This window comes from Hermetia illucens, chromosome 4 (genome assembly GCF_905115235.1).
Source record: "Hermetia illucens chromosome 4, iHerIll2.2.curated.20191125, whole genome shotgun sequence".
NCBI lineage: Eukaryota > Metazoa > Arthropoda > Insecta > Diptera > Stratiomyidae > Hermetia > Hermetia illucens.
The window spans coordinates 83,468,332-83,496,033 of NC_051852.1; the positions used below are offsets into that span (position 1 = coordinate 83,468,332).

Consider the following 27,702-nt stretch of genomic DNA (forward strand, 5'->3'; position numbering starts at 1 on the left):
ATTCGAAGTGAATAATCTGACACACTAAATGCAAATTGCGAGCTAAATATAAATAGAACGTCGTGTATTCAAACATAAGAAATATACAAAAACCCCTATATTTGAAGGCAAGCTTGCGGTTTCGACTTCTTTGTCAGTGGAGTTAACTTGAGTAAAATTAGTTTAATTTTTCATCCCGTGGGCCATTCTATAATATGGCCAGTAGCATTTTGTACGTGAAAAGAGAAGATCTTTCCTTTGTTTGCTACAATTAACTTATTATTCATATAATGATGTAGTTTGTAGTTTGAAGCTATATGTTTTTAAGGTTTTGTGACATTTGTTGAATATGTGGGGAGTACGGCGGGTTACAAGTGATCATTTATTTAACGGTACCATTCTCAGAACCTACCCAACCGAAAAATCTGAAAAAAATCAAGAGCCTACCACTATATTGTGCCTAGGCTTCCAAATACCCTACATACCGATGTCTGTTCAAATAAAGTTAATAATAGTACATTACTATAATTTTCAGTAATTGGCAAGAAGACCCCCCTTAAGTTCATCGTAGAATCACGCAGCAATGTAGACTACATAATAGAAATTGCGCTGCTACTAACAAAGTTATAATAGGTCAAATTTGTCGCTTCTTTGTAAATTCAAAACTTTGAATGTCAATATCACTTGAAAGTAGATATTTTCACATAATATATGCATATATTACGTGCTACATACTAATGAGGCAAATGCACACTCAAATCTCTTTGTAAAAGAAATACTCAAAATCTTTCATACCTAAAGCGTCTAGCTTCCCGTTTCCCGACTTGTTACTGTTTTATTGTGGTATTATCTGTGTTTGTTTTAATTGCTAAATAATGTTTTAGTTAAAATGAAAAAATTGCTTCCAAGGTACAAGGCTCATTGACTTTCCGATGGTATTTTTGCGTGGTAGCTTCGGTATATATTTAATTTCCTCTTGTTATTTATCTCTTTGGTTGTCAAGTACAACCAAGGTATAATGAAGAGACTGAACGAGGTAGATGCAATAGAGAAAAATGAAAAATTGGTCTTATTCGATGTAAAGACACTTTTCTCGAACATCCCAATAAGAGAAGCATTGAAGCTCGAATTCGGAAAAAATTTTGTGTATTTCGGACGCCTGAGCAATGTCAAGGAAAATGGCTAACTACTCAACTGAAAAATGTGAAGAAAATCACGAAGTTGCCACTATATGGTGCCTAGGCCTCAAGATACCCGCTATTTCGATATCTGTTTTAATATTTTTTTTTATTATTATATTTATATGTAATTACTATATTTTTTGTAAATTGACTGGAAACCCCCTTTAACTTTTTTTTAGAATCGTTAACACAAACAAAATTATAATAGGTTGAAATTGTTTCTTTTATGCGAATTTACTGTTATCCAAAATATAAGTGTCAATATTAAACTGAAATGAATAATGAAATTTACATTACAAATAGAACAGTTCCCCACTTAAATGTTGTTGCAGCAGAAATATACAAAACCTTTCATACCTGAAGCGTTGAGGTTCTGGTTTTCGACTTCTTTTCGGTTTCTTCCTCGTTCTCGATAGCAAGGAGATAGCTTGCTCTTGCTCCTTTAAACCCCGGCCATAGCAAACAATTTCATATATTAATTTCAATAGTAACCGTGTTGAGGTGGGAATTCGTACATGTAAAGGGAGGGGGGGAGGCATTGGCTAGCATTGTCCAAAGCTGCTTCAGCTCTGACATTTGGTGCAAAAGGGGGAGTGTACGGCTAGAAACTGATCATTTATTTCACGTACTCCTCTCAGAAGTTACTCAACCCCAAATCTTAAAAAAACCCCGAAGCTGCCACTATACCGTGTTTAGGCCCCTAAATATCCCCATATCAATATCTGCTCAAATAAGGTTATATATTAATATATTCTCCGGGAATTGACTGCAAATCCGCCTTAAATTCTTCAGTTTCATAAAAGTTTACAGTAATATGGGCTATAATACAGGGTGTTTCACAACTAAAGAACAAACTGTATGCTAGACGATTTTCCATGCAATTTTAAACAAAAAACATTTAGCAATTTTTGTCGATTTCTTAACGCTTTAGTTGTCAATGATCATTCCTTTCACAGAACTACATAACGCAAAATCTGAAAAAAAAAATCATGAAGCTGTCCCTATAATATGCCTCGGTTTCAAACATACAAAACCTACCATATCGCAAACTCAACAACTTTGTCCTGGGATTCCTCCTTGAAATTGGTCTCGCAAAATCAGGAATAAAAGTGAGAATAGGGTTAGGACGATTTTTTTCGGGATTATAGCTGGATTGGTCCAAGTAGAGGACATCTGTTCTTGAACTTTTAGTTGGGATTGCCTCTATTCTTGGAAGCTGTGGATTAGCGGGAAAGCTACGGTTGAAAATGTAGCATATTGTGCTTTTTATGGCACATATGAAATCGAAAGTTTTCCTTATATTAAGGACAGCGGCTATTCTAGGTATTTTGCAATTATTCCCGACCTATGCGTTTTCAGGTTTAAAGGGTTATCAGTTTGTTCGCCGAACTCGAATTCTGTTTCTATCGCAGTTTTCATTTATTGATTTGTTGCTCTGCTCGAAAATATTAGTGAAAATTGTGTCAATGGAGATAATGCATCACCAGTCATAATGCTGTATGTAAGGTTATCCATCAAATCCTTGCATACAAGCATGGGCTGATCACGGGAACATGTCCGGATATGAGCCGCGAGCAGTACTTGATAGTTTTGCTTACAACATGTATTGGGACCGGCAAGTTCTGACTGATCGCCATACTCTATATAACAAGCCTGAAGTACTGTTAATTGAAAAGACAGGTTGCTTCGCGTATATAATTGATGTTGCTATTCCCCATAATAGTAGCATCGAACGGAAATACGTGGAGAAGAGCCACTGGCTCGGTTGTAGTTCCCATAATATTGTCAGCTACAGGTATTGTACCCAAATCCCTCACGACTTCCCTTAATGTCCTGAGACCTTCACACAGTCTGGTTCAAACCATGCAGAAGTACACCATTCTGCATATGTGCTCGATGTTATGGGGATTTCTCAACGGACTCTTCCATTGACCTATCACCGGCCACTACCACTAGTGTCCCTTTAGTTGTTAAGTAGGTATAATCATCTGAGCCTAAATGCTTGGCACTTAGTGCTAGCATTAGGTAAAATCCGGCATCTGCCGAGATTGTGATAATTTGGAAATAATAATCGTTGGCGCAACAATCCAATTGGATCAAGGTCTTGAAGTGTGTTAGAGCACTTAATTTGAGGGGGTCATCTCGTGTGCCGGATCCGCGGAAACCAATTTTTTCTTTTTTTTTGGCATCAATTATATCTAGATATAGTGTAGAATCTATGGGTAGAGTGATTTGAATAACACCTTTCTTTTGGAGATGTTTGTATAAATTGCCCTGTATTTCAATAACGAACTATGCGATCGGGCTGGAAAAATTACTATGAACGGTCAAGATATTAATAAATCTATGGTAAAAAATTCGTATCTTTATCCAATTCTCCACAAAAAAAATTTGAAAAAAGCCAAAAAACGGCCTTCACACGGGATGACCCCCTTAAGTTCGTAACGGTACACTACAGGATTACAGTACCCAGTGAGATTTGAACTACGCTCTTCTGTACGACAGCCTTGTGCTGTAACCACTCACCACTGAATAGAGATAAGCCTGGAATTATCCGGAAGGGGAGAGTGTCTGTTTTTTAGGGTTTTGACTCTCTGCTTGTGTCACACGTGGTTATGAGTCGCCAGTTGGCAATCATAATATCTGTCTTGGCTTCACAGAAAAGCATTTGGATTTACCCTGATGTTGTTCTTAAGCTGCTGCTAATTTGCATCCATTTTTGGCATATTTATTGGTGACGGTTAGAGGTGGCTATCAATGTCGATTGATATGATGGTATTGTTTGCGGGTCAATATTACGGTGCTTCCGAAAAGTTAGGTTGGTATCACTATATTGAAAACGTTCAAATTTAAAAATAGGGACTAACGGTATTGTCCAGGGTACAGGCAACTCTTCAGACGCTGTCTCACCTCTACCCTGAGAGGAACGTGGCCGAAAGTGGCAACAGGTGGAAAACGCTTGTTTATATATTCGCAGAAACGTGACAAGGATGCGAATTATATCCAAGATAAACCGCCAATAGTTTGAACCTAAGCTAGGCTAAAGCTAGATTATCCCAAATAATAGTTCAAATTTCGTTATTTCGGTCCACGGCTGAATGCTAGTAAATTACTTTTGTCCTTAACATTTGTATGAATTGCCGGGACCACTCACCTAACTAGGTGAGGATTCAAAATATGACCTTCAAAAATGTAACAGGTCTCGTTCTCAGAACCTACCCAACCGAAAAATCACTACGAAATCTAGGCCTCAAAATACATCCGGTTCCGATATCTGTATAAATAAAGTTAATATTTTAGAAATTTAGGCGGAAATTCCTATTAAGTTCATGTTAGAACTACAAAATTTTGCATTTGGGTAAAGGATAACATAAGGCACAATCTAGTCAGGAAGCTTGAAGAAAATCCAACTATTACTAACAAAGTTATAGAGGGTGAAACTTTGCTGTTTGCTGTGAATTTCTTGCATTCTACAACGTTTATGACGTCTTCATCCCATATCAATTCGTCAATATCACAACAAAGTCAGCTGATATGAATTGGGAGTCACTTGTATTCATTCATTTGTATATCAATATCAATTATTCCAGACAGACATGTGCACATGTTGGGAAAAAGAAAGAAAGAATCCTATTTGTGATCGAAATTTGACGCTTTATTTAATATACTGATCTGATTCAAGTCAAATTTACGCCGTTTTGTTCGCAAACTTGTTGCTATTTAGAAGGCAACTTTATTATCCCCCCCTTATTTGCAAAAACTCAGACAGCCAGTTTTCGCAAGCCTCTTTTGAGGCCAACTTAGTAGCACCAAGAGCGTTTTGCATGGACCGGAAGAGATGGCAGGTCCGGACTATACGGTGGGTGCGATAGGACATCCCATTCGAGCTCCCGTAGCTTCTAGCGGGTTATCAAAGATGTGTGAGGTCGAGCGTTGTCCTGGTGGAACAGAACACCATTCCTATTGACCAATCCTGGCCGTTTCTGGTCAATCGCCTGCTTCAAACGGTCGAGTTGCTGACAGTAGAGGACCGAATTGAGAGTCTGGCCATAGTTGAGCAGCTCATAATGGACGACTCCCTTCCAATCCCACCACACACACAGCAAAACCTTCCTGGCCGTCAATCCGGGCTTGGTGATGGTTTGAGTCGGCTCGCCGTGCTTTAACCACGATCTTTTTCACTTGAGATTTTCGTTTGTGATTCATTTTTCATCACCAGTTACCATCGTTCCAGCAATGCATCGCAGGCGTTGATTCGGTCCAAGAGATTTTTTTGCGTCAACTCGTGCGGCGCCCAAACATCCAGCTTTTTTTGGAATCCAATCTTCTGCAAATGGTTCCAAACGGTTTAATGGTCCTTACCCAGTTCCTGGCCAATCGAGCGAATGCTCACATGTCGGTCTACTTGGATGATTTCGACGATTTTATCGGTTTCTACGACGATTGGCCTGCCAGTACGGTGTATATCTTCGGCTTCCACTACACCAGAACGAAATCGATCGAACCAACGCTGTGCTGTGCGAATCGTTACAGTATCGGGCTTATAAAGTCCACAAAATTTTTCGGCCGCCTTTGTTGCATTTTTACCTCGCAGGTAGTAAAAACGTAAAATATGACGAATTTCTCGCTTGGTGGACTGCATCTTTGACACGCTATAACTTGAAACTGAAATGTACGATCACAACACTGTCAAAGAGACACTTGTAGCACGCGATGATGCGTTAAGTACAACACAGGATATGCTTAAGCGTCGCTATCTATAGACAAAATACGACATTTCTTTTTCCCCAACCCTATATATGCGCGCTAATGAAATTTGCGGGTCGTTAGTCCTGACAGATATATTTGTACATTAAACCAATGGTATTCAATATACGTACTATATATGTACATATGTATACTTTTATGCATGAAGTAAACTATCTAAAGTAAAATATAGGTACGATCAACTTATATGTTATATATCGCGCATGGATATGTACAGTATTCGATAATAGGTAGTTTGTGATATGTCCAGCACCCTACACACTACTTTATGCAGATGATGTTTTCCTAGCATCTGATAGCAAAAATGATCTCGAGCAACTTGTCCAAAAATGGAATGATCGCCTCATGCAACACGGTCTCAGATTGAATCTAAACAACACTGAATTTTTGACGACCGATCCCCATGAAACAGGCACAATCACTGTCAGCGGCAGTAATCTGCCCAGAACTGAGCGATTTAAATACCTCGGGTCGACGCTATCAGCCAATGGAGAACTGCGTTATGAAATTGCTTCACGCATTAACACAACCTGGATGAAGTGGCGTTCCACAACTGGTATTCTTTGTGATCGACGTATCAACGAACGTTTCAAATCTAAAATCTACCGCAATGTCGTCTGTCCTGTCGCTCTCTATGGTTCTGAGTATTGGCCGACTATAAAAGACAGTGAACTATGTCTTGCGGTAATGGAGACGAAGATGTTACGTTGGACTAGTGGCGTGACACGGTTTGATTACATCCAAAATGAGGATATCGTTATGGGGTTGCACCGATCGTGGCAAAATTGCGAGAGAGGCGTCTTCGATGGTATAGTCATGTAATTCGTGCTAAAGAGAATTCATTTGCCAAGATTGGTCTGAACATTGAAGTCGATGGTAAACGACCAAAACGCAGGCCGCAACAACGGTGGCTTGATACGCTAGATGGGGATTTAAAAGCCTCGAGATTGCACCCAGATCAGGCTAAATGGTGAAACCAATCACAACGAGGCGACCCCGCTTGTGAACGGGGCAAAGGCTGAAGAAAAAGAAGAAGAAGATGTACGCATACCTTGTAGCTTGGAAAAATATGAAGGAATATGTTGGATTTGTAGGTATATACGGATGGAAAAATCTGCGTAGAAGTTTCTCACATATTGTGCGATGAACACAAAACCTTTATACCGAAAGCGAGAGCTTCCAGTAGTCCGACTTGTTTTATGTTTTCGTAGGTTATAGCCTCTTTTGTGTTAGGGTTAACTAAAAATCATAGGGATTTAGTATTAGTGTGTTAGCGTACCAGCTTTTCAGCTCAACTGTTATAACTTTATCATCTATCAAACAATCAAATCTTCCCTTCTTCCTTTTTATGTGGTTTGCAACTTTTCACTCAATTAATATTCTCCTTTCGAAACCCTTTCCAAATACGTCAGAATACTTATCGCGAGTTCTATTAATGGTTTCTGTTTATTACACATACTATATTAACATTGAGCACAGCAAACTTTGAAATAATAGATTTAACAGAAAATATGTTCCTGGAATGTGATGCTTATCGTCGCTTTTATTGCTCTGTGAATGTTAATTACTTGGGTAGTTCAGGCTGTTAGTTTGGTCGTCAGAGCGTTGAATAGAGTTGAAATTATTGTGTTGAACACCCATCTATAATGATTTCACAGTAGAATAAATTTCTTTTACAGTGCCTCACTATGTAAGAAGAACAAATCGTTTTCGGATTTCTTTATTGAAGTCAGAGAAGAAGCAATTGAAAGATTAACCCGGTGGTGTGCTTGCGTGAAATAAAAATAAAATTTGGTGCAGAAATCGTTCATGGTTAAGTTCCTCCATTCATCTATCGAACATAAAAAACGTGGTAATAAACATGCAAGGACTGCCAGCAACTTGGACTGATTGTGTGCAACAAGTGCGCGTCCGCTGTAGTGCATTAGGCAATCGTTTGCGGAAAGTTTCCTTGTTGTCCTGGCGAAGACTTCGTCGAATTGCTCACAGTCAGAAGGAATGTATCGATGACTTTGAAATACAAAGGCAAAAATTACAGTCAGCAGGCAGGAGAAGCCCGAGAGTTGAAGATGATTCCAATTCACCACCAACTACCTCCAAAGGATCCAAAAGAAGTGAGCATGCGCTTTGTTTGTTTATTCAAATAGTTCTGTTGTGTTGAATATTATCTGTTCTGTTCGAATTCCATTCCACCAATAAGGTGGATCAGTGTAGGTATTTGAGGAAAAGCTTTTTAAGTTCTCTGGTGGCACAAAGAAAGTAAGTGCAATTAAGGGTATTTATAATTATAGTTTCTAAGAATTCCCTATTAATTGTTACGAAATTGTATTGGATTCTGAGCTGTCAGAAAATGTTGTGAGATTTATCTGTAGATTAGAAACTGGTTTTTCTCAAGTTTCATTAAAATATTTATGCTAACTATTCTAGTTCATGGGATACGCACAATGTCCAATCAAATCAAATTCCAATAAATATTGCTTGATATTACTCATTACTGCATTACTCGTTCTAAATCAGTTTGCTATCGTAAATTATATTGAAAAGCATCTTGTAATGTAGTTGATACTGTTTTTACTTGAAAGTTATGATAGTTTCGTATCTGCCGAATTCAACGTTTAAGTAAGGAATTAATCTTTTTGTTGATCTCAGATAATTTGGGAGTCATGTATGTTATCCACGAAGCCATACTTTACTGATTATTATCTGTTTCGCAAAATTTTGTTGAGTCATACTATGTGGTTAACGCGAAAATATTTTTGAATACTACTTACTAAAATCGGGGACCATTATCATCGCAGTGAACATCATTTTTCATTTAGTATATGCAATATTGGGGAAAATAATATGGATCCAAAAGCAATTGTATAACTTTTATGGAAAATTATGACTTGTAAAAAGTATACTATATCAAAATAGGTAGTTATTTTCCGCTTATTTCCATGTCATTTTACCAAATTTTCAGTGGTAATATTTCTATATTTAATCATAAAGTGAAATATATAGATAGTGCTAAAATAAGAATAGAAATAAGTTATTGGGTGCTAAATCAGTTTCATTTTGTGTGCGATATGCTGTATGAGAGGCAGAAATGTTACGGTAAAGGATAATGCGCCGATTTTAGTTGTTTTTAAGGTTTTGTGTGAAACAAAACCTTATTACAATCGATTCGATGTCTGTCTGTCTGTCTGTCTGTCCGTCCGTCTTTTTTTTTTTTTTTTTTTTCATCGTTGGAAGGTGGAAAGGTTCAAAACCTACTGCTGACTCCTGCCATACAGTTATGTGAGACTTCTACTCACTAAAACCACCTCCTTCTTCTTCCACTCTCCCCACGGGACTGCTATAAGCATTGCATCGTGGGGCTGGATCAGTTCTTAACTGCGGCGCATTATTGTTCGCTCCCTTTCTTGCTTTCTTCGCAGTTCTTCATGCCTTAGCTGTTGATGAATCATTTTCAGCTCAATTACCACTTGATTCCAAGCCTCCGTTGATTCCAACATAAACTCCACTATATTTCCAGGTGTTAAGCGCCTGTCTGCGATCGCCTCCAGCCTAGTACGGTGTGCTGTAAACCTTGGGCACTCAAACACAACATGCTCCGCATTCTCAGCCACGTTACCACATCTTGGGCACCATGGTGACTCGTCGTGTCCAAATCGATAAAGATAAGCCCGATAACCTCCATGTCCACTTAAAAACTGTGTTAGCTCGTAGCTTAGTTCCCCGTGATTCCTTTCCATCCATCTTCGAATGTGTGGAATGATACGGTAGGTCCAACGGCCAGTTTGTGCCTCGTTCCATCTCTTTTGCCATTTTGCGATGGATTCTCGCCGTGCTAGTTGCCGTCGAAGTACAATAGACTCACCGATTGCATACATATTGTCGTAGAGACGCCGACCTTCATCCGCCAAGATGTCTATGGGGATTGTCCCTGCCAGTAAATAGCTGCTTCTCCTGATGTCGTTCGATAAGCACTGCATACCCGCAGTGCACTTAGTCGATACGCCATTCCTAGTTTTCCGCAGTTTGATTTGTTTTCCAGAACGGTTGCCCAAACTGAAGCTGCGTAGAGTAGCACGGAACTAACTACCCTTGAAATAAGACGACGTCGACTTTGTCTTGGTCCACCAATGTTCGGTAGTATCCTCGAGATCGTTACAGCGATGGAAGATGCTTTAGTTGCAGCGCACTCAATGTGTTTTTTAAAGTTGAGTCTTTTGTCAATCATTACTCCCAAATATTTAAGTGACTCTTGGGAGTAAATTGTTTTTCCACCAACTTTAATTTTCACGGTCGTGTCTTTCCTTCTTTTGCTGATTAGCACTAGTTCCGTTTTATGTTCAGCAAGTGATAGACCGGACTTTTTCAACCAGGAATTGATCTCCCACATCGTTCATTTGCATAGATTTCGATCTCGTCTAAATGTTTTGCCACTATTGTTACCCCGATATCGTCCGCAAAGCCAATAGTTGTCACGCCGTTAGGAAGGCGTAGCGTCAGCACTTCGTTGTACATAATTAACCACAGTAAGGGACCTAAGACAGACCCCTGTGGTACGCCGCACGTCATTGGGAATAATTTCTATCCATCGTCCGAGTCGGAATATAATCTTCTCCCAAGAAGAAATGCAACAACGATGCGTACAATGTACTTTGGAACCTTTAGTTTGGTTAGAGCCTCTACGATTTTCGTCCACTTTGCAGTGTTGAATGCATTTTTTACATCGAGTGTCACCACTGCGCAGCATTTGTCATCTTGTATTGCAGCGCGAGCCAGGCCAATCACCATGCAGATTGCATCGATGGTTGATCTCCCCTTACGAAACCCGAATTGGTTGTCGGATAGGCCTCCTTCCTTTTCCGCAACAGCGAGCAGCCTGTTGTATAATACTCGTTCAAATAGTTTACCAATCGTATTGACCAAACATATCGGTCGATATGAGGAGGGGTCTCCCAATGGTTTACCTGGCTTCGGAATAAGTATCAACTTTTACAGCTTCCATTGCTCGGGGAATTCGCCTTCTCTAAGGCATGCCGTAAAAACTTTGGCAAACATACCTGGTGCTGACCTGGCTGCCACTTTCAGGGCGATATTCGGGATTCCATCTGACCCTGGAGTCTTATTTTCAGCGAATTTCCTTGCTGCATCAAAAATTTCCTCTTCTACCACTTCAGGAATTTCGTCGGGGTTTACATGCACTTTAGGCAGATTTGTGTAGTTCACATCCTCTGGCAAGAGAGTGTCCAGTATGTTTTAAAGTAATTTTGGACAGGTAATCGATGGGGAGCGCTTGCCTTTCAGTGATGACATTACAGACCTGTAGGCGCCACCCCATGGATCAGAATCCGCTTGAAATGTTCGGATTTGCTCTTCGTGATAGCTACTTGCAATTTTTCCTCTCGTTCTTGTATTGCATGTGCAGCTCAACGAATTCAGGTTGATTTCTTCTGCGCTGGGAGCATCTCCTAGCTCTGAGGCAGTTTTTCCGACATTCCTCAATTTCTGAATTCCACCAGAAATTGGGATTTCGTCTTCGGAAAGCGCTACGCCGTGGCATAGAGGCATCGCATGCTCGCTGCAATTTTTCCGCGGCCTGTAAAGCTTTTTCTTGTGCGCTTCCCGATACTAATGTGTTATCTAGAAGTACCTCCTTGAACATTTCTTCATCGAATTTGTTAGCTACCCAGCTCATCGTTATTCTTTTTGGTGGCTTCATATAATTCCTAAGCGAGGTTTGGAAGACAATAGCCTGATGATCGCTGTGTGTGTACTCTTCGCTAACATACCACTGCAAGTCTTTGATAAGGGTGTCACTGACGAAAGTGAGGTCTACTACCGATTGTAATTCTCCCCTCCGGTATGTGTTGGCTCCCCCAGAGTTCGCAAGTACGACATTTAGACGCGAGAATGCCTCTAGCAGTATTTGCCCCCTTGCATTTGTTTTTCTGCTTCCCCATTCTTCTGCCCATGAGTTGAAATCACCGGCAATTATTTTGGGATTATAGCGCCTGGCATCAAAAGATAGTTTCTCAAGCAACAAAGTGAATTCCTCCAGCGTGAGGCTCGGGGCTGCGTAACAACTATAGATGTATATACCTCCTATTTTGGCACGTGTAAATCCGTTCTCTGGATGTTTTTTTACATCTTCTATAGCATGACTCCTGCAGCTCCATATCGCGGCTTTGCTGTTTTTGTTAGCTACCCATACTCCGCTATGAAGATTTTCATATTGTTCCCATACTGTCTGTCCGTCTGTCTGTCTGTCACAGCCGATTTATTCGGAAACGGCTGGACCGATCGTCACGAAAATTGGTAGGAGTATGTGATTTGCCGTTCCCTTTACATGCAGCAACTGACGCCATTTTGTGTTAAGTTTAAGGAGGGCTCCCCATATATGTGAAAGGAGTGTGCAACATTTTTTTTAACAGAATGTAGCAATGTGGGGTATCAAATGAAAGGTCTCAATTAGTACTTTCCGAAACTGGTCCAATATTTGATATTGGGTAAACATAGGGGAGTGAGGGCTCAAAATATGACCATCAAAAAGTGTAACAGGTCTCGTTCTCAGAACTTATCCAACCGAAAAATCTGAAAAAAATCGCAGTAGTGCATCTCTATGAAATCTAGGCCTCAAAATACATCCGGTTTCGATATCTGCACAAATAAAGTTAATAATAGTATATTTCCACATTTTGGAAATTTACCCGGCACCCCCCTTATGTTCATCTCAGAAGTAAAAAATTTGGCACGCGTATAAACAAGAACATAGTGCACAATTTATTTATTTATTGACAAAGTTATAGGGGGTAAAACTTTACCATTCTTTGTGAATTTCGTGCACTCTACAACCTGCATGACGTCATCATCACATATCAATTCGTCAATACCACAACGAAGTAAGTTCGTATGAATTGGGTGGAAAGGAATTATTTTGTTTTAGTTTTTTAATCATTTGTATATGAATATCAATTATTCCAACGGGTAGATATAGATATAAGAAGTAAACCGGAAATATGGGTACGGTCAATCTATATACGTGCCTATATGTGTACAGTATTCGAAAATAGGCAGTTTGTTTGTTTAGGGTGAACGTAACATCTACAGCTGTAATATGTACGTATGGCTCGTAGTTTTGTAGCTGTATACGGATAGAAAAATGTTAGTTGAAATTTCTTAGATAAGATGAACACAAAACCTTTATACCCGAAGCGCGAGCTTCCGGTATTCCGACTTGTTTTCTGATTTCTGTGAAATTTTCGTTTGAACAAATTGTCAGTGACCTAGTTTTACGGAAAAAAAGCATTTTTTGAGTGCTATGTGATAGAATAACTTCTCGATTGTAGTTCATTTTGATAAATGAACAATTTCGACTTACGCCTGTTGTGCCCCTATCTCACAGGATACAACATGCTGATCTGTCTCAGTCATTTTTCATACGGCTATTATTATTGGGAGCATAAGTACAATATTCACCACATTTCACTCCTAGTGTATCGTCAGGCTTCAGAAAAAAAGTACGCTAAGACATTTTAAGGGATCTAGGCCCAATCTGAAATGTTCCGCCATCAATTACATATTAGGTATTATATTATTTTGTGTTCGCCATTGATCGGCTACCAAATCGATCATTGTCCATAGGAATATTCCGAATTTATTTCATTCTCCCCATGCAATACGTTGTCAGTACAACTTCTACTACTTATCTTAAAGTTCGCAAGAGAGTTTAAATATGAAACTATCAATGGTTTGATGATCATGCGGTTTTGATTTTTAACACCTGTCCTAACCAAGTGATATCGACTATATGCAACAAATCTTTATATCTAATCGCTATTAGCATCAGCACATAACTACATTTAAGTTTTCATCGCAATATATGCACTCTGGTCAATCCTTGGTAGAGTATAAGGGCACAGTCCTCTTTGTATTGTTTGTAGTTTTATTTTCCTCCTCTCTTTCCTCTCTTTTATCATTATGTTCAATGATATAGAAGTGATAAGCCTACAACAGACATCGCATGACAAACTGGGTTTCAAACTCCAGGCAACGGGATTGGGACGCTGATGCTGAACAATCCCAACTATAGAGCCGTTGTTGTTCTTTTCACAATACAAACCCAAAAGGGGTTCAGTATTCACATGATCTAGCGACCAGCGTATCCAGCGCGGAGTGTGTCCAAAACCACTCAAACGAAAGTATTCATACTATCCAGTAGCCTGTGCAGCTTCTAACGTGTCAGATACAAATGAATTCGTACCATTCAGCGGCACGATTCCCGTGTCTAGCACGGAACATGTCAAACGCGGCACTGTGGAAACGAAGCACATTCGCCTCCTGGCTTGAATTTGTATGGTGGAAGATAATCATTGTGCATCCCAGTGGAGTTTGTACAAGTATTTCGTTCTTGCATCAATGATTTTATCAATGCAAACTAATGAAAAATGCATGCATGTAAAATTCATCTCTTTTATCGACAAATGCAACTACCGTTCTTTTTGGATGATATTGTAATCATTCGTTCATTTATCCAAGCTGATGATAAATTCTCAACCGAAAACGATATCAATAATAAGAAATTTGGCATAACACTACTATCATATTTTCGGAAATTACAAATCAAATAAAATTTATATTTGTTAAAATCGTGCTTGAATTTGTGACAACAATTCCTAAAAACATCATTTGCATGTTTATATTTCTTCACTTCCAATAGAATGGCTTTTCCCTACTGAGACGTATTCCAGCACGTGGTAAAATACTCTTTATAAGAATTCCGACAGGTGCTGTGCAGTGTCTGTGCGGATCCGGAACGCCTGCTCTCAGAACATATGAATACTTTCGTAGTAAATGTATGGACAATTTCTTTTGTGGTGTTCTGGACACGCTATCTATTGGATAGTATGAATACTTTCGTCTGTGCTTTGCTGGACACATTCTATGCTGGGAACGGTACCTCTGCTGCTGGATCGTATGAATACTCTCATAGAAGAATTCTTTTATGTCTGATAACCTAACGTTAGAGCTTAAGCTGCGGGTGAACGGACTAAGGGGGTGGCATTATAGGCTGTTATGAACGTCACAAAGTATTTGTTAGGACGAAATCTATGCGGTACAGATGTAAGGCATCTCCTTGTCGGGTATGGGGGATGTTCTCAAGGGTCTTGGCATAAACGACGTAGCAACGAAATAAATTTAATTCCTTTAGTTTACTGCTTTATACATATTGCGTCGAAGATCCTTCTGTTCCTTGAACAAAATATTTTTCGTCTGGATTTATGCCCTTATTCTTCCAAAATAAGGAAATGACACTGCTCCCTTTTCTTTATCGACAATATAAGTATCGTTTTAGTGGTCTCGTATGCAGCGGAAAATTTCTTCTTCAAAATATTCCGCTAGGTATTTTCTACGTAGCCAAAGATTCGAGCCAACCTGAATGAATCGCGTTGGTATTACGCACGACCGATTAAGGCTATTATATGGAAATGCATGTTTTGTGTGAAACAAAACCTTATTAGAATCGATTTGATGTCTGTCTGTCCGTCTGTCTGTCTGACACACTCGATTTATTCGGAAACGGCTAGACCGATTGTCACGTGGTCTGTTGTTCCCTTTACATACAGTAAGTGGCGCGATTTTATGTTAAGTTTAAGGGGGGCTCTCCGTACATGTGAATGGAGTCTGTAAAATTTTTGTCCGCATGTGGAGTATCAAATAAAACGGCTCAATTATTACTTTTCGAAACTGGTCCCATATTTGATATCGGGTGAAGCGTGGAAGAGTGATGGCTCAAAATATAACCCGCGAGAAGTGTAACAGCTCTCGTTCTCAGAACCTATCCAACCGAAAAATCTGAAAAATATCACACACACCACTGGTGTATCTAACCGAAATCTAGGCTTCAAAATATATCCTGTTCCCATATCTGCAAAGTAAAGTTAATAATATTATATTAACATATTCTATAAATCTAGCCGTAAAAATGAAACTTTTACATTTTGTGTGAATTTCGTGCATTCTAAAATGTGCATGACGTCATCATAAAATATCAGTTCGTCAAAACTGCAACAAAATGATCTTACGTGAATGAGAGGTCGCAGGGAAACATATCAATTACTCCAGACAGATATATGTATATATTTATATGGTATGTATATGTAAATGAAGTTTTGGGATAATGCCTAATTCAGATAGATATATTTGTACATTAAACCACCGTACTTCATAGGTACATATGCATGCTTTTGTGCACGAATTAAATTGAAAGTATGTGTATGATCAATTTATATAAGTGCATATATAAGCATAGTATTCGGTAATAGGCAATGTTTCTTTGTTTAGGGTGATCATAATATCTACGACTGTAATCTGTACGTATTTCTTGTAGTTTGAAAAAAATGTGAATAAATATTTTGGGATTTCAGCCATATACGAATGGAAAAATGTGCGTTGAAACTTTCACACGTAAGATGAATACAAAACCTTTATACCTGAAGCGCCAGCAGTTTACCGAAGTATGTTACCCTTATATATGTATCCATTCGCCCTTTTCAAAGTTTTGTGTGAAACAACCTTGTTCGAATCGATTCAATATCTGTGCGTCTGTTACATTGATTTGTTCGAAAATGACGGAAGCTATTGTCACGAAATTTGCTGAGAACATGTGGTCTGCGACTCTTTACAGATTGCAACTGGTACCATTTTCTATTGAGTTGAAAAGGGACTCCTCGCACATGTGAAAGAGGGTGCATATTTTTTTCACAGAATATAATCATGTGGGGTATCAAATGAAAGGGCTTGATTAGTACTTTTCGAAACAATTTCTGATATTGGGGGGAAAATTGGGAATCCATGCGATACCTGCTCAAATAAAGTTAAGAAAAGCATATTACTATATTTCAGAAGTTTACTCGAAAACCCCCTTAAGTTTATCCTAGAGGCACAATATTATAGGTAATAATATAATATAAAATCTTGAAAAAAATTGAAGGAAATCAAACCGTTATTAATAAAGTTAAAGGAGGTGAAAATTTTGTATTAAATTATCGCAATCATATGAATGGCAGATGGCAGATTTGAATATATCAAAGAATATTTTGAATTTTTAGCTATGTACGAATGGAAAAACGCGCGCGGAACTGTGATGCTATGCAAGTAATAAGCGTACATCAGCGGGACACAATAGACAGTACAAAAATCAACACGTACTCATAACATTTTCGGCATTTGAACTCGAGGTGCCAGATCAAGAGGTGGGTATGAAATCCGATTGACATATTCCCGAAGAATTCCAAGCAAGATTTGATGAAACAACTGGTACTAGAATGAAGAGGGACAAACTTTTAATTGCAAGGATTTGCATGCATGTCATTGACAATTCGATGCATCGGATATTTTGAAATGCTAGACTTTCTTCGAAAGTCATAAAAAGTAGGCGAGTAAAAGTGGTTGGATTTCAGTACATAAGAAAACCAAACGCAGTATGGTTACTATTGTCCCTTAAATGGGGCGTAGTTTAGCAAGCACGCCTACGTGCCATCACCGGTTTTAGGAAATATGCTTCAACTCCCTCTAATAATTCCCGAAAAGCTTGCACTTGCTGTTCATATGTTTCGGGGGTGAGACACTCGTTGGGCATTTCAGCATAGCGGATTCCATTGCATAGCTGGCAATGCAGTTGTCATCCTTTCTTAAAGTGTGACCTACCAACTTCCACTCCCGCCATTTTATCGCCACATCCACGAGTATCTAACCCGTACGCCGATGACAGGGTGTAAGCAAGTGTGACGAACGCTTGAAACGTTTGAGTAACAGTCGTGGTCACTTTCTATATTCTGCTCCCATATATACATGCATATAGCGACAGAGAAAGAACATTAACACGGTAAAATCCCAACTTAAATCTGATATTGAGGTGGTTGCATTTTGAAATTTTGAACAAAGCAGCAAAACCCAATCTAGTGCTGCTAGTAATACGTAGTCGGTACCACCGTCGGCAGAAATAACGCCTCCTAAGTGTACTGTATACTCTAATCGAATTAAGCTGTGAGGTGTTCTGTGTGAACGCATCATTATTATTTTGGCTGTTACCTTTGTGACAGCGGTAAGTACACAAATAACCTTCCAATTGTTTCGCTCAAGACAGATGCCATTTTCGAAACCTTAACGCTCATTCCTTTTTTCCATTCTCTGGAAAGATTTCGGGCTACGAGAATTTTGGGATAAATGTAAGTTATAGTTCTACAGAAGCTGTAGGAGCTGCGATGAACCATTTTGTAGGGAAATCATTAAATTTTACTTCCCTTCAGCACATTGATACGAGAAATAATTCCAGTTCTATTTGGATTAGCTTTTCGTATCCATGTTTTGCGGTGAGTAGTCATTTCATTCAAAAGAAGTTGAACCTTATCGTATGTTATAGGGCTGGGAACCACGGTGAAATGTTCCTTCTACATTTTCCTTTCTATCATCATCGTGAATCGAAAGATTTGCGACCACGTAAAAGTTCTTTTTAACACGATATAAGGGTTCTGAAGCTGCCATTATTTACGGCAGCTTTGACTGGCCAGAACGATAGTAAATTTGCCTTTGTCATGGTGTGCGCTACACTCCGCTTCCCAACATTCCTCGGCACCATTCGCAGTGATTAATTGAGTCTTCAATGAATGATATTGGGAAATTATATTTAACGCAAGAAAGCAAAAGATTGACTGGTTTCCTTGTGTTTAGTGTCCATGAAGAACTAGATCTTAAGCATAGATTCAAGAACAATATATTATTTATACAAACTTATTTTTCTGAGATCCTTGTTCCATTCCATTTTACATAATAAACACAATAACATAATTTACGTGAATACATTTGATTATATGCGGAAATAAGCAGCATCATTTCAAATATGCACACAAAGTTCTCACCCATTCTATTATAACCTTGCTGGACTCGAACATGCAACAGGTAGGTACGTATTCTGAATTGTCCTTGTGGGACGCTCCTTCAACTCACCTCGCCAAAGACTACCCCTCCGCAAGAAGTACGTGCAAAGTTCCCCACGCTGTAATCCTGATTGCAAAGAGCATGACCGAGGTGTAAAAGCAATTACTTGGATGTGAGAGAAACTTGGCCGAAGTAGTAGAATTTTCCCTGCCTGAATATTGAGTTCAATGCGAAACTCGAATTTCAATTTTTTTGAACGTAGTGCATTACATTATGCTAGAAATTCAAACTGCAAATTTGAGCAGAGTTGATTGTGGCTAGGAGCTAATTCCGTTAAATTACCAGATCATTTCTTCCGGGAAAAACATAGGATCGCGCTTCGGTTCTCCCCCCAGTGTTTTAAGTGTTTTGTTGCAGCAGTGAGAATCTCCTGGTTGCCAACAATATGTTGAGTAATCCTTGCAAAAATGTCAATAATGTGAAAATAGATGGTGTAAAAAGGCAATACTTGGCTTGAGATAAAGCAAGTACCATTTGTTTATAGTGTTCGGTAAAGCGTTAAGGCAATCGAGGTCAGTGCTGTGGTCGATTCTTGCATTCATAATTAATAGATTCAAGCTTATGTTCGCTGAGTGCTGCGAGCTCGTGCCACCCCAGGAAAAGAGGAAATAAAGCACGGGAAAATGGCTTTCAGAAATGTTTACAAAGCCCTGCGACTCCGTCTAAGTCGTAAGCATATTTTCCAATACTGTTTAAAATGATTTTAAGTACGAGTACCGGAAACCCTTCCCATTGTAGTCATAACTAGGTCCACTTATGTAGTACGGTACAAAATTGGATAGGAGTTTTACGTTGTATTGAAGTATGTTTGGGGATTTACGGCCTTGGGGATATTGAAATTACGGAACCTTGACATTTGCCATGTTCGTATAAAATCTTTGGGAAATATTCGCATGTGCACATTGAAATGAAGCATATGAAATTCGAAGTATGGTTGAAAATTTAATGATTAGGCTTTGCATTCAATACTATGTGTGTATATTCAAAATAGTATAATTAATAAAAGACTGTTGTTAATGTCGTTCAAAATAAAACAGCAAATTTCTGGCACAAATAGAAAATCAAGCGATTTTGAATGTTCTTGTTATAGAAAATTATGGTACGGAAAATTGCGTAACAACAATATTGGCTCCATAAATTCAGGGAAAACTTGATGGTGCCTATTATAATTGATCGCACTAGTAGTTTTGCTTGATACATTATAATGCTTCCAATAGCATATTTGCCGTAACTAACTATCGAAGCAGTTTTTCAAATTGCGCTTTTTTCTACAAGTCTCACTGTTTATCTGACTTCCAGAAGACTATGTAGGATTTTTTCTTCGTGCATAGTTAAATTTTCGCTAATAATTATCGTTCGGATTTTTTTCACATTTTTTCAATTTATTTATTAAAAATCACACCATTTTTGCGAAAATCAATTAAAAAAGGTTGGCTCAGTAACTAAGTTCGCGGTTCAAACCCTACTGATGGCAGGGGTGTGTGTGTGTGTGGTGGGGAGAAGCTACAGCTTCTGAGCACTCAGGCCGTGTTGGCCCATTGTACTCGCGTCCCCCGTCTAACGGAATATTCCGGATTCGTTAACGTATCGTAGGATTTCCGTTAGTGGATGTGATGCTACCCGTCGTAATTGGAGAACATCGGCACCAAAGATTTGATGCCTGATGCGTCCATAGGCGGGGCATTCACATAGGAAATGCTCCGTGGATTCCGCTTCCTCATTACAGGAGGGACACGTATCATCTTCGGTAATTCCTATTCTGAACATATGCCCAGCTAGTGAATTATGGCCTGTCAGAATGCCCACAATACACCTGCAAGTCCTCCTGCTTTTCGACAGGATAAACTTTGCGGTACGTATGTTGGGTTCTGGCAGGAAAAGTTTGGTGTGTCGAGCAGCATTAAGGCTCTGCCACCTGTCATTATGGGAAACCTGTTCCCAGTTTTTGAAAACAGATTTAGCCAATGCTACTGATACCCCAATTGCTGGCTCCGGTCCCGGCATAGGGGAGATTGACCCCTCTTTCGCTAAAGCGTCCGAGATTTCATTTCCTTCTATGCCACAGTGACCAGGTACCCAGAGTAGTTCCACCGTATTGAATCTAGACATAGAATTCAAACGGTTTCTGCATTCCTGAACGATTTTCGAGGTGATCAAAGGACTGCTCAATGCCCTCAGTGCAGCTTGACTGTCACTGCAGATTGCGATGCGCCTGCCCTTCAACCGCTCGTCAATCACCCAGTTTGCCACCCTTAGGATCGCATAAACTTCGGCTTGAAAAACCGTTGCATATTGTCCCAAAGGAAAAGCCCACTTCTCGTTTTTATTCGAGAGGTAGACTCCGGCTCCAGAACCCTCTTCTGTTTTTGAGCCATCCGTGTAGAAGATTTCCGTATATCCCTCCACGCATTCCTCTAGGTCTTCCCAGTCCTCTCTACGCTTCAGGGTAACTACATATCTTCTACCAAACAGATGTATGGGGACACGAGAATCGGAAGGCATTGTAAGAACTGGATTCAGTCCTCCCAGTAACTCTTCCAATGCTCTGTGCCCCCCACATCCGTTGTTTTCCCATAGATCTAATCGAATTAGCCTATGAGCTGCTCTCATTGCAGTGCTTTGAATAAATATATCCAAAGGCTGCAAATTGAGTAGTGCATTCAGAGCTGCGCCGGATGTCGTGCTCATGGCACCAGTGATACCCAGACAAACAGTTCTTTGCAGTGCAGCTAGTTTACGGTGAAAACCTTTTTGTCTCACTTTAACCCACCACACTACGGATGCATATACGAGCATCGGCCTAATGATGGCAACGTATATCCACATTACCACATGAGGTCTGAGTCCCCATGTCGAGGCAAAGGTCCGTCTGCACAGCCCATAAGCTGTGAGAGCTCGTTTCATCTTTACCTCTACATGTTTGTTCCAAAGAAGTTTTTTATCTAGAGTAACCCCCAGGTATTTCACTTCTTCGGAGAGTTGAAGGGTAGTACCCCTCATCTCAGGGAGGCAAAGTCCATCCAGTTTTCTCCTTTTTGTGAATAAAACCATTGTGGTTTTATTTGGATTAACTGACAAACCATGTCTAAGGCACCAGCTGTCTATCAAATCAACGGCACGCTGTATATTCCTACACACCGTTCCAAGATCCCGATCAACAGCAAGTACAGCCACGTCATCAGCATAAGCTTGAGCGTGTATTGGCAAATTTTGCAGTTCACATAGCAGTGAGTCGATCAGCATACTCCACAGAAGCGACGAAAGCACACCTCCTTGGGGGCAGCCCTTCGTTGCCTCCGTAGTCAGGTAGCGATCGACCCCTACCTCAGCGCACAGCAATCTTTGCGTTAGCATAGCATGGATCCACTTAATTAAAGCATCATCAACACCATGCGCTCTGGCGGCATCACAAAGTTTTTGAAAAGGCGCACAGTCAAAAGCCCCTTCAATGTCCACAAACACCCCCATCGCGTATTCACCATTCAAAGTTGCATCCTCTATCTTTGTGACCAAAGAATGAAGAGCAGACTCACAGGACTTTCCACGTTGGTAAGCATGTTGGTTTTCACTAAGTGGGTGTGACCTAAGTGCCTTTCCACGAATGTGACGCTCCACCAGTCTCTCCAAACCTTTCAGCAAGAATGAAGTCAAGCTGATCTGTCTGAAGTTCTTTGGATTAGAATAGTCATCTTTCCCAGGTTTCGGTATGAAAACTACTTTAACCTGTTGCCAAGAAGAAGGCACGTAGCCCAGAGCAAGACATCCTCGAAAAATATTTGTTAGAGGTCGCTCTAAATGCTCCATACCCTCCTTTAGCATTGCCGGATAGATGCCATCCATGCCAGGTGCTTTGAAATGTTCAAAGGACAGTATCGCAGCTCTCACCTTTTCAAGGGTAATAACCGCTTTCGCAGTGTTCCAGTTCCTCTTGCAACACTTGCGTGTTGAAGGGGTTGCAAGAACCGTCAACTCTCCCCCTACCACTTCTCTCACCCGTTCCCCCGGGTGGTGTACTTCCAGGAGGGTCTGTACTGAGTCCAGTCTGGAGTTCGTGAAAGTACCGTCGGGTTTTCTAAGAGAATCCAACTTGGCCGACTCATCCCTTTTGAGGACTCTGCACAGCCTTGAAGTCTCCCTTTCGCCTTCCAGTTCCTCACAGTAAAGGAGTCTCGTTTCGAGCACCTCACGAGCCTCTTATATTCACGTTGTGAGTTCCTGAAATTTAACCAGTCTTCGTTCTTGTTACTTTTGCAAGCACGATTTAGAAGTCGCCTGGTTGATTTCCTGAGTTTTTGCAGTTCTCGGTTCCACCAAGGAACTGTTTTACCGCTTTGGCCTCGGGAAATAGGACAAGCCTCTTCATAACACTCTAAAAGTGTGTAGTTCAGAGTTTTCAATTCATCTTCCAGCACCAAAGGAGTCCTTATTCGCCTAGGGAACTGTACTTTATTGCCAAGAAGTTCATTGAACTTTGCCCAATCCGTTTTCCTAGGGTTCCGTCTTTGTACTGCAGACTGTTCGCCCGCAATAGTCAGATTGAATTCTAGATATCGGTGATCTGACAGTGAAACCTCGTCTAGCACTCGCCAGTGTGTAATCAACTCTAACAATTTTGGGGTACAGATTGTTAGGTCAATTACTTCGCTTCTTCTCGGTCCCACGAACGTAGGGGCGCACCCCACGTTTGCAGTCATAAGACCAGCTGAAGTGATGAAATCAAATAGCTTCTCTCCTCTTGGATTGCATTTGCTACTGCCCCAACAAATATGTTGAGCATTCGCATCGCAACCTATTAAGAGTTCGAGACCACTTGATTCTGCATACGCCACCAGATCCCTAAGTTCTTGCGTCGGTGGAGGATACAAAGAATCATAGGGTAAATAAGCGGAGGCAACTATGATGTTTTTCCTCTCGCCATTTATCTGGTATTGTATGATGACCGTAGCTAAGTCCTGGGAACAATATTGTCTCAGCATAGTTGCCTCTAACCGTCTTGACATCAGGACGCAAGCTCTCGGTCTTATGGATCTTTCGTCGTAGAAGATCCTAGCCCCCTTTACTGATCCAATACCACAGATTCTGTTAAATCGAACCCACGGTTCTTGCACCAGAAAGATATAGGGGAAATCCTGTAGCTTTGTCATTCTCGCTGCCAACAGGTAGGAGGGAGCTTTGGCATGCTGCAGGTTGATTTGACCAATCTTTATGTTTTTCGACATAAACTTAGTCTATTGTCTTATAGAAAACAGTTAGAAGCGTATGCGGCAGTCCGCGTATGACGGGGTTTCCCCCACACCGTACCGCCAGAGACTCGATCCCCTCGTGATTGATTTCTCTGAGAAAAGCCATACTTGGGAGTACCGCAATTCCCATGTTCTCATCCACGAAAGATCTCACCTCATCCCGCAGAGCATTCGTCTGTTTTCTACTTAGCACCTTACTTGGTTTGCGGTGTCCGGGTTGCATAGATTCGATCACTCGAACTGGCATCAAGTCAGTTTCGTTCACGTCTCTGGCTTCCCTTCCTTCCGCCTGTTCCTTGGAAGGTGTAGGAGAAGTTACTAGCAGGTAGGATTCACTCTGTAGTCCCTTCCCCATTGCGAGCCCCCATACGGGGGTTCCGCCCCTGTATGCACTATCCTCCGCGCACGTCTCCATTGTGGGAGAGCGCACCGAAGATGCTGCAATTTGCTCTATGTTGTGTAAGTCGAAGACCATCATTGTTCTTCGCTCTCAAAATGGAGATGATGCCCTACAGTCTCCTGATATGACTGAATTTCAGTCTATATAGGAAAAAGTGGAGCACCATATGGTGACTTCCCCTGAGCACATTTAGACTCTGTTGGTCCAGTTCGAATACCAAGTTGAAGCCCTCCACGTTTGTAGATTGGTCCTTCCTGGCATTCATGAACTTTACCCTCCAGAGTCCAAAGTCCATGCCCGGGTTCTGTTCACCCAGCAAGCGGATGATGTCCTCTGCCTTCCTTCGAGGGCCCGGTAGCCAACATCCGACATGTTCTGTCCTGCGTAGCTCAGTGTTCACAATAGTGAACTTGGGCCGACCGCCGGAACTCAAAGTTGGGATTACCTGCTGGAGCCACTTTAAGGCAGCCTCGTCAGCGCACTCCAAATGTAGAAGCCCATCACGAAAACCTTGATCGTTAAATCGTGGCTTCGTTCCAGGCTCCATCATTTTCTTCCACAGGCATTCCTGGAGGATGGTAAATTGTCCCTCTGACATTTTGCCATTCTTGGAGGAAACTCCCACGGCAGCAGTCAGAACAGAGGCCGCAGCTTGCGCATACGTCCTCTTCCTTCCCGCCTTCGTGTTCGTATTCCTGTGGGAGGGACCAGCTTCATTGAGATCTCTCTCGCTGATTTGATCACCTCCCGGCACACCGGTCCTAATCCCCGCGAGACGCGTGGATGTAAGCCCTGGTGCGGAGCACAATAAAGCGTCGGCCACAGCAGATGTGTTGGTCTTACGCTTCTTGCGCGCATTACCGCTGACTGAAGAGTCTGGTGCGTCCAGTGTGGATTTTACCGGGGTTTCCAGTTTATCCCCACCTTCCGCCGGAGATTCCGCTACCTTGCGTCCGATTTCTCTGGGCGTTACCGCGCCTAGTGGTACAGCCACGTCCATGTCCTCATTCCCAAGGTGCTTCATCTTCCTTCGCAGTGCTCTCTTCTGCCGTCGGCTTAGGGCCTTTCCAGGTTCACGGTGTTCGGACCGCTTGGATCCATTTCCACATACTGGCGTTGAACCAGTAGCGTCCACGTCACCAGCTTCCCGTTCTTCCGCTCTTCCCAGTAAGGATGGCGGAGAAGGTTCTGACAGGCAGGATTCAGCCTGTAGTCCCCCCTCCTTAGTGGCCGAAGTTCCCTTCTGCCAGGCCTTTCTCTTCCGCTTGCGGGTAGATTTGGGCTGTAGTACCGCGGACGGGCCGGCCGTAGTCGGATTTCCAGTTTCTCCCAATTTGAGAGTTTCCGTACTTTCTGGCTAACTTCGCCGTAGGCACTAAATGCAAACTTTCCACTGAGTCGGAAAGCATGCCTTCTACAGATTGCTCTATAGGCAAATATGAACGTGGTGAGGCCTCCAAAATCCGCGCCTCGGCCGCGACATGATTGCTCATGGTCGCGGGTGGATTCGAAGTCTGTGACTTCTTACCACTTGGAGAGTTTATATCCATTGTTTCCATATTCATATTTTGGACACCCTTAGTGTAGCAGTAAACTACTACAGGCTCCCCCACCACGACAAGGTGGTGTCCGAGGGGGAGATGGCAGGGGAGTGGATGGCGGATACCAGTCGACTCAACTATGAACGAGTACTTGAATCAAATTAGGGTAATAATCACGGGCGAGCGCAATGCTGATCAGATTACATCCTATCTTGCCACGTAATTTACGCTTTCGATTCGCGATTCTTAAGATATTAAAGTATAGTTTAAACGAAAAAAAATCGATTTCCCGAAAGACTTATTTTCACGCTCTTTGTTGAGATTTTTTCTTTAGTGGAAAGAATTAATTGGAATTCAATCATTATATTAGCCGCACCTAGAACAACTTTTGAGTATTTTTTTCGAATAATTAAAAGCAGAGATAAAGTTACTGCGCATTATTCCACTGAGGAATTTTTGAATTGCGAGACGTGTAGGGACTCCAATTTTTATCTGAAACCAAATAGCTATTAATTTAATATCACTAACTTATTTTCTAAGAATATGAACCTTAATGCAGGCGTAAACAGTCAACATGAAAAATGTTGCATGTGCAAAAAAAAATATTCCAATTTTCACAATTTTTTCACTGATTATGCAAAATCTTGTCCGGATAGCTGAGTGGTTGGAGCACAAGGCTGTCGTACGGAAGGTCGCGGTTCAAATCTCACTGGTGGCAGTGGGATTTGTACCGTGATTTGACGTCAGATACCAGTCGACTCAGCTGTGAATGAGTACCTAAGTCAAATCAAAAAAAGGTACGCTTAAAAATATGATATCATGTTTGTTCGTATTATATTCTCTGTAATGATTGGTTCATTACTTTTTGAAAAAGGTCGTTCTGAGAGAAACGTGTTTGAAAATAAATTGTTTGAAAAGTTGCTTTTTGAATATGAAGACTTTTTCACTTTTCATTTCAAACAAAATACAGTTATAACAAATGCACATGCACTCGTAGACTGATGCCAACTTTTTAGTAATATGCAATTTACAGAGCACTACAAAATTGCTTAAGAACATCTAGCAAGCCTGTATTCGATAATGGTTCGGTTCTACTCTCATTATACAATCTAAAAATACGCGAATTCCGGGTAGATGTTTTTGCAATTTCTGAAATAGCAACGCAAACGATCTATGCAATGAAACAAGTCGGAAACCGGAAGCTGGACGCGTCGGGGGTGAGAAATTTCTTACACATGTTTTTCTATTCGTACTAAAAATTCAAAATATTCCTTGATATATCCAACTCCTTCATTCATTTGAGTACATTTATATGATGATGAGGTAATATACACCTTAGATTGTAATAAATTCAGGCAAAATTCAAAATTTTAAGCTTCTATGGTTTTGTTAATATTAGTTGGATTTCCTTCTAAGCTCTCAAGATTGTGTAGTATATTATTGCTTATAATGGTACCATGGTGCTTCTATGATGAGTATAAGGGGGTTTTCAAGTAAATTTCTAAAATGTGGCTGCTAGATATGCTGTTATTAACTTCATTTGTGTAGGTATCGGAATGGGATGTATTTGGAGGCCTAGATTTTCCATAGGTGCAGGTGAA

At 40.7% G+C, this 27,702-nt stretch overlaps 1 protein-coding gene across 12 annotated transcripts in view; it reads left to right on the plus strand.

The window, feature by feature from the left end:
* Positions 1 to 27,702, plus strand: part of LOC119653569 (probable phospholipid-transporting ATPase IA) — a 174,690-nt gene that overhangs the window by 79,645 nt on the left and 67,343 nt on the right. The window contains exon 2 of one of the 12 annotated variants that reach the window (XM_038058288.1): positions 7,607 to 8,041. The exons of 10 other annotated variants lie outside the window; for them this stretch is intronic. In XM_038058288.1, coding sequence (XP_037914216.1) covers positions 7,789 to 8,041 — 253 coding nt within the window. In that variant the 5' untranslated portion in view covers positions 7,607 to 7,788. Of the gene's footprint in view, positions 1 to 7,606; positions 8,042 to 19,033; positions 19,587 to 27,702 lie in introns of those variants that run through there. One more of the 12 variants, XM_038058295.1, reaches the window with a different exon arrangement.